The 8,461-nt window shown below is 39.0% G+C and overlaps 1 protein-coding gene across 1 annotated transcript; it reads left to right on the forward strand.

Moving 5' to 3' along the window:
* Positions 1-1,812: 1,812 nt before the first annotated feature.
* Positions 1,813-2,826, forward strand: LOC308344699 (trace amine-associated receptor 5-like; the record flags this gene model as incomplete). The annotated part of the gene is made up of 1 exon (XM_080806443.1): positions 1,813-2,826. The coding sequence occupies one exon, from the start codon at positions 1,813-1,815 to the stop codon at positions 2,824-2,826; it is 1,014 nt and encodes a 337-aa protein (XP_080662569.1).
* Between the last annotated feature and the right edge of the window lie 5,635 nt (positions 2,827-8,461).

An 8,461-nucleotide genomic window follows, 5' to 3' on the forward strand; every position in this document is an offset into this window, starting at 1 on the left:
GCCTTATAAACTGAGGGGTGTCATTGTTTGTGGTAATGCAGGATCCTTCTTGGTCTGATTATCAAGTTCTGGAGTTAGAAATCTGTTTCTGTGCACATGGACTTGGTACAAGGCAAATTTCCAGCAGTCACTACTGGGTTTAGCCCAGGCTTCGTAGAGAAGGTAGAGATGCCTGCCAACTTCCTTCATTTTTTTTTTTTTTTTCATTTTCTTTCCTTCATTCTTTTTGACCTCTACACCTTCTATGAAAGGCTCTGCTGGCAGATGTAATCTCTTGTCACCTTTAGAATATGTCATTTTTGCAATGTCATTTTGACTTATATTGTGTAATGATCTCTCTAAGGCCATAAAGAGGCATTTCATCCTCTAGAGGTTTGGTACCAGGAATCAGAGAGAGCAGAATATGGTTGAATATATTATTTTCCTTGATAATATCCATGTGAAGTAGGGACATGTGAGTCTAATTATAGGTACTCTTACCAATTAGAAGACAGAGGGATGAAGGGTATAAATCATGACCTAAGCAGTAACAGAACCAGAATCTAACTGCTGTGTTCAGGGCACTGTTTCATCTACTGTGATTTCTTTAACCAAGATAAAACATAAGAGGTGTAAAAAAAAACAATTATGATAAATGCAATGTGGGGTCACAAACCAAAGGGCTTATGATCAATTATTCTCAACAATTTTGTTGAAAAAAGTATATACGAATAATCCTAAAGCAGAAGGGATATATGAAACTTAGCAAAAATAAAACTAAAGAACATATAAAACGAGTGTCTTCAATTATCTCTAATTAATTGGCAGGATAAATGATCCTGTCCCGAGTAGGAGCCTCGAACTACTGAGACTTGTGAGTAGTTCAAATTAGGTCCCTTGGTGCTCCTCTAGCCCTCATTTGTGTGACACACCACACATAGGACGAGTTTCTATTTGGAGTATAAAATCATATCCTGATTGCACATCTGTCATCTTTGCTGCTGGGAGAGAATTCCACATACCTATGTTCACCTGCTACAAGAAGGGCTTCTTCTGATGAAGTGATTCTGATTCCTACCTATGTAAGCGGCTTAGAAATGTTGAATTAATTTTATTAGAACTTGTTTAAAATTTCACAGGTTAGTGTTAAGATAGAAGAAATAGTTTTTCAAACCACATAGCTCTTTAAAGATGTATAAACAATGTGTTCTCTTTAAGAATTGTGCAGGAGGCAGAACTGAAATCAAGTCATTCTCTACTCTTTTAATTATTTACATTTTGAATTATTTTCTTGGGAAAGTTGACATGTAATTAAAAAGTTGTTGGTTTTACTGTCATTTTATTTAATTCTTGAAGGGAGGAGCCAGAAGTTACTCCTTCCCCAAATGATGATTTGTTACAAAGAATGAATGCTTCCCTTGATTCAGACTTATAACGTAAAGTCTCACTTTACACTTGACAATGGGTGAACTTATCAAAATGACAGAGGCACCCTCTCAATAATGCCTATTGTGTATAATGTGTATAATGCCTACTGTGACATTGCCTGTTTTGTCTTTGTGGGAACATTTAGCTTATATTCTTCTTTTTCCTTGAAGATATAGTCTACACTAATTTCAAAAGTGCCCAGTCAGACAAAACAGAGTTAGCAGAGAAGTGACGCTAATGAGATCTTAAATCCCATGTTGCTTTATGTTTGGAGCACGTTTTATTCAGTACCTGAGGAAATTGTACTAGGTTCCAAACTACTCTTCAGTTTCTCCTCTGTATCTTTTTTTGGGGGGTGGAACAGGTGACCAGTTCCCAGAGAGAGAGGAAAAGAAGAAATCATAAATGAGCGCTGTCCTCATCCAGGGTGCTGAAGAACATTCCACAGCATTCTGCTACCAGGTGAATGGGTCTTGCCCCAGGACAATCCATCCTCTGGACATTCGGTTGGCCATCTACCTGGCCTGTGCATTAGGCATGCTGATTACGGTTCTAGGAAATTTGTTTGTGGTGTTTGCTGTGTCCTACTTCAAAGTGCTTCACTCTCCCACCAACTTCTTGCTGCTTTCCCTGGCCCTGGCTGACATGTTTCTGGGTCTGCTAGTGATGCCCCTCAGCATTGTTCGTTCAGTAGAGAGCTGCTGGTATTTTGGAGACTTCCTCTGCCGCCTGCATACCTACTTGGACACCCTCTTCTGCCTCACCTCCATCTTCCATCTCTGTTTCATTTCCATTGACCGCCATTGTGCCATCTGCGAGCCCCTGATCTATCCCTCCAAGTTCACGGTCAGGGTGGCCGTCAGGTACATCCTGGCAGGGTGGGGGATCCCAGCAGTTTACACTGCCTTCTTCCTCTACACAGATGTGGTAGAGAATGTGCTCAGTCAGTGGCTGGAAGAGATGCCTTGTGTTGGCAGTTGCCAACTGCTATTCAATAAGTTTTGGGGCTGGCTAAACTTTCCTATGTTCTTTTTCCCCTGCCTCATCATGATCAGCTTGTATGTCAAGATTTTTGTGGTTGCCACAAGGCAGGCTCAACAGATCAACACCTTGAGCAAAAACCTGGCTGGGGCTACCAAACGTGAAAGAAAAGCAGCCAAGACTCTGGGCATTGCTGTGGGGATATTCCTCTTGTGTTGGCTTCCCTTCATCATTGACACGCTGGTTGACAGCCTTCTTAACTTCAGCACACCACCACTGATCTTTGACATCATTATCTGGTTTGAATACTTCAACTCAGCCTGCAACCCTATCATCTATGTTTTTTCCTACCGGTGGTTCAGAAAGGCACTGAAACTCTGCCTGAGTCGGGAGATCTTCTCATCTCGGACACGCACTATTGATTTGTACCAAGAATGACTTCTTTAACTGAATGCAGGCAGTGGGTAGGAAGGATGAATGGTGCTGTGGCAGTGGGCTCTGTGGTGTCATGAGATTGTGGACATGCTTTGTAGGGCACCACGGTTTAAGTGGTGGGGAAAACAAAAAACTTCTTAATTCAAAAAGAAATACAGTCCTTCTTTATTCAGTGTTTCTATAGGAGAGTGTAGGAAAAGGAGAGAATGAAGTCAACAGAATATTCCTTGGATAAGTTAAAATTCTGTGAAAATATTAGGCTGCTTGTTTATTACTTCGTTGAGACAGAGGAGATACAGAGGTGGAAGGAAAAGAGCACAGAAGTTGGGATTTCTGAATTCTCTCCTGGTCCTGCCATCTGGCAGTATTTTGGCAATCTTTGAATTCCTTTGTATCTCACAGCGTTTCAGCTAGAAAGTTAAGGTTTCATACTGTTTGTTCTCTAATGTCTCCTGAAGCTCAAATATTGTATAATTTAATTTTCAGCAATGTTATTTGCATCCTAATTTCACATCACTTTTCATAGTCATAGTTAAGAGTTTGGACTGTTTCTTTTTCATAATGTTCCCTTTAGAATCCCTGTCTTTGTGGAACCCCACCACTAAACTGGATTGTAAGCTGGATTCATCTATTTCAGTGATTACTGAGTAAATGTATTATATATTCTTAAATGGATATCTCCTCCCTTTCCTTTAATAATTGAAACTTGGAAATAGTGGACTATTTTGTAAAGTGATAATGATCCACATCTCACCATTGTAATATTTCTTCCTTTTAAAAAAAAATCACATAAGTTAGACCTACTATCATTCCAGGGACACCAGTATATGATTTTCTTTGGAAAAACAAGTACCTATCCCACATGCTTGTTCAGCATTGAACCAAGTGTTTCTTACAAGCTGTTACTAGTAAAGGCACTGACATCTTTTATGTACATTTTGCTTCTGTCTTCTTCCTAAATCTTTTCCAACAGATCTCTAGCAATTCCCACATTTCTTACTGAATGCTTTTCAAATTCATAATTGCTTATTTGGAAAACTTATTTGTAAATTAATTTGAGGTCTCTGAAGTACAAATAATATGGATAGATGTAACATAGATATAAACATAAACCAATCTCCATAAATAAAGAAGTAATGTTTTAGTTTGTCCTTGAAGTTAGCTGAAATGAATTTATTTCACTCCATTTCTTTCTTTCTGGATAGAAAGATAACTTCTATTGACTTTATTGTCTTTTTTAATTAAAAATTATTTATTGTAGGGGCGCCTTAGTGGCTCAGTGGGTTAAGCGGGTGGCTCTGTGGGTTAAGCCGCTGCCTTTGGCTCAGGTCATGATCTCAAGGTCCTGGGATTGAGCCCTGCATTGGGCTCTCGGTTCAGCGGGGAGCCTGCTTCCCCCTCTCTCTCTCTGCCTGCCTCTCTGCCTACTTGTGATCTCTGTGTGTCAAATAAATAAATAAAATCTTAAAAATAAATCACTGCACGGTGTGTGTGTGTTAAAGAATGAATTATTCTTCTCCTCATCAATGGTAGCGAGACAGACTTTATTCAAGGGAGGCTACTACAGCGTGGTTTGTATTGTAGGGGAGATTGAACTCAACTCTGACTCCAACAAACTCCAGTGGGGATCTGTACCCAAAGAATAGGGTGTGGGACAGTGGGTGGAAAATGACTAAGAGGAAACACCAGGGTTAAAGGGAATTCTTGCTAGACTGACTCAACAGAATTTTTGCTGAAGAAAGGCCAGAATGATAAGAGGTTGAATCTGGTTAGATACCAAGGGTGGGAGATTTTTGCAGAACTGACTGAGCAGGATTCTTGCTCAATCTGGATTTTACAAAGGCAGAGAGGGAAGCCCAGGATCTGGTCTAGCTAAGTACAGGGATTAAAGGAGGCTGGTTAAAATTTGGCCAAAGGAGAGAGCCTTGGTCATGTGTCCTCCCCCACCTCTGTATGCTTATCATGAACAGCATCAGGGGTTTCCCAAGGAAGTAGGGATCACTACAGGGATGGCCAGCTTTTTAGTATGTGGGACAATGGAATGTGGTTGTTAGACTAGGACTGTCTGTAGATATAAATCTATGTGAATATAAACGGAATCATCTATTTGGATAGAGTTAGCTAGCTGGCTGCATGAAATATACAGCGATTAGGCTATGGGCAAATTGTCTCTATTTATTGATATAGACATTAATTACTCAATGAAGGACATACATGGTCTTCTGTAAATGAGCCTCCCCTCCCATCCATGTTAACTTGTGTTCTTGCTGGAGGTTTCACAGCTTTCCAATCCACTCTGCAGTTACTCTGAAGTTAATGACTGTTCTCTCAAATATCTCCCATGGTTTCTATACTAGATTCCCTCTGTTTTCCCTAGAGGGAGCACAGATTAGGATTAGAATTAAGGGTTCCCCCTTGCCCTGGGGTGTCCAGGGGCATTTTACCAATGAGAAGCACTTGCAGGATGTAAGGAAGTTGAAATGAAGGAAGGTATTTAACCCAGACAACCTCTCTGCCACATTGCCCTGGGGTTGGCGAACTTCCTTCAGGAAAGGTCAGGTGGAATCCCTCTCTCTATACAGCCATCCCCTTGAAATTCCCGTAACCAGTGCCCTTCCCCAGGCACTTTGAGCCCTGCAGGGTGGTGATGCTGTGTTATTGCTGTCCCTGGGTGCTAGGCTGTTTCTTGCTGGTTTTCTTAATGCTGCCCACGTCTTTGTATATAAGCCCTTTATTAAACTCTCCTCAATCACCCAGGCTGATCATACCATCTGTTTCCTGCTAGACACGTGGTGAATGTAGCTTTTCATCGTTCTGAGATAAGGTTTTGAAATTCTCACCAAAGGCATCAAGTCTGTCCACGTCCAACTTAGCCTTTCTTTGTATTTTCACATTTAGTCATTCTCCTGGGGTTCCCACTTCTCTGAAGGCATCACTGGCCCCCAGTAACTCATTCCTCTGTTTGCCCTACCTGGGGGCAACTCACCCTCCCCTTCCACTTGGTTTGTCCTTTGGGGAGAGGTATAACTGGAAAGTGGCAAGAAGGAATCATCTGCATGCTGGAAATAGTCTATGTCTCTTCTGGATTATGGCTGTGCAGATCTATATGTATTTAAAATCTCATAAGCTGTATGCTTGATATTTGTGTAGTTACTGGGTGTGTGTTGTACCACAATAAAAGATTTATTAAGAATTGTAAAACAGAAAAAAAATTAATAACATATTTTAAGTGGGAATCAAAAAGCTATGGTGATAAATGCCTTAATTTGCTAACCCCTTAAATACTACAAATACTGAAAATGACAAATATACAAAGATTCCTTTTAAACTGAACATAAACTATGTTAGTACTATGGATTTGAACGACCACATTTCTCTAATTCAGAGCCTTCATAAGCCTGAGTTATAAGGGTTTTTTAATTCTGCTACAGCTAGTTAAATTTTTAATTAATATGTTTGGATAACATAAAGAAAAATAAGATAAAGAAAACTTATTTAAGAATATTTTTAATTTTTTTAAAGGAGTGCATGCATATGAAAAAAAGCAAAAGGAATCAAGGTCTATACAGTATAAAATAAATTTCCCTCTAGTCTTCAGTCTTTTGTCTTATAAACATCCTTTTTAGAGGCAACCACTTTCCTACATGTCTTTCTAGACATACATAAACAATCATATATGCACATTCTGTTCTCTCACACTTTTAAAAAAATGGCAAAATACCCATTAATGTTGTTCTGCCTCTTGGTTATTTCACTTAATACACCTCTTAGGGGTTCATTCTGTATCAGGAAAAAGTTTTGCATAATTTTTCAAAAAGTCTGTAAAATACCCATTATTTGGAAATATCCTAACTTAAATATCCATGCATGCACATGTACATTCATTGCCATATATCAGTAAATACTTGAGTTGTTTGCTTTTTGATATTCATTTTACTGCATTGCAGTGATTACGTTGTATCCCTTCACTTCTCCTTCTGTGATTGCATATGGAGCATAGTGACCCCTGCCTACCCGGAGAGGTACAAAACGGAACACAGTGATAAACTGGAATTAAACCCTGTCCTCTAGAAATTTGAACCCTAGTGAGGAAAAGGAAACATAAGAAGAGATGACCGGATATTTTGCAAAGCTTTTCAAGTATAATATACCTAACCTGAAACTATTTTTTGTTTAATTTAGATCTATTAGTTCTTTGGTGAATGAAGAAAATCCTATCGAAAATTCAAATGTGCAGTTTGAAGTACCTATTAATCTGGTTTGTTTCTCCTTCCTTCCTTCTTTCCTTTCTTCCTTCCTTCTCTCCTCTCGTCCTTTCTTTTTTACTTATTGTTTGATCTTTATTTTACCCTCTATCACTTTATTCTTATTTCTTTGACTTTATTCTTATTTATACTTTATCCTATACTACTTCACTCATCTTGGGGGTGAGCAGCTGAGAGTGGTTCACTGGTAAATTAATGCCGAGGACAGAAAAGATCTTCCTAAGATCAAAAGGATACCATTGTTTCTCCTTTGGCAAACTGAGTTCTCTCAGGAAAAATCAAGTCCTGGTGTTCCAGTAGTCTTCTTGGCCCCAGCGGAGCCCCCGGAGAGCTGTGATGATGGGTCAGACAGCTCAGAACCTGACTGCAGCAGCCAAGTCTGTCTCTGTGCTATCATCTCAGAAGCCCCCTGAGGAGTTATTTTCATACATTTGAGCCTCAGCTTGAGCCTGGACAAACAAAGCCATTAACAGGTCGTAAGTCCTCCAGTAGCTCTTAAAACAGTTTCATAATGAATTTCTTTCAGTTAAAATAATAATTTCCCTTTTTACTTTTCTGACTAGACCCTGCCTGATGCAACAAAAATTCATAAAAATATACTATGATGTTCTTAGTGCTGTGTCTAGGAAGAAGTTTGGAAGGAAAAGTTTTGTAAACCCAGATGAGCATAAAAAGAAAACCCAACATCTTCTAACCATTCCCATTCACTGGGGCTTTTCATTGTAGAAAGAAAAATCCTCAGAGGACAAAATAAAGTTGGTTCTTACTAGTTAGCTTAAATACAAATAATTTGATTCTATTTTTTTTTATAAATACTGAAGTGAGTACACTGGGAACCTGGATTAATGAGCATGTGAGTGATGTAAATGTGAAGGGGAGAAGGAAGCAGACAGGCACAGCTACTTTCATTTTTTTTTTGGTTGTTGTTGGTGGTGGTTCTGACTTAAATCTCTGTCAGAAAGGATTGATGTGAGTTTTGTAATATTTTGATTAAAGTCTTATTGAATAAGAAGAATGAATAAAGGAAGAGTTTAGGAATATATTTCTTCTTTCTCCCAATATATAATGTATATATATACCCATATATATGGAGAGAGAACATGTGTATAAACATATAGGTGGTATTCCCACCTCTTTGAGGGTCTGTGTGTACATACTAATCATTCACCAAGCTTGATCTTCATTCACAAACTGCAGTCCCTGTCCTACCCCAGAGTTCTAGGATAATACTTAATGCCTCAAATGCCTCTTCATGTCTCTTTCTTTCTTTCTCTTTTTTCTACCCCATAAAGTTAATTTGTCCTTTATAATCTCTTTTCATCCTTCACACTATCACCCTGTCTCTCTAATTTGGGGGTTCTTCTCCACCAGGG

Source organism: Martes martes (assembly GCF_963455335.1).
Source record: "Martes martes genome assembly, chromosome: 6".
In the NCBI taxonomy this organism is placed as follows: domain Eukaryota; kingdom Metazoa; phylum Chordata; class Mammalia; order Carnivora; family Mustelidae; genus Martes; species Martes martes.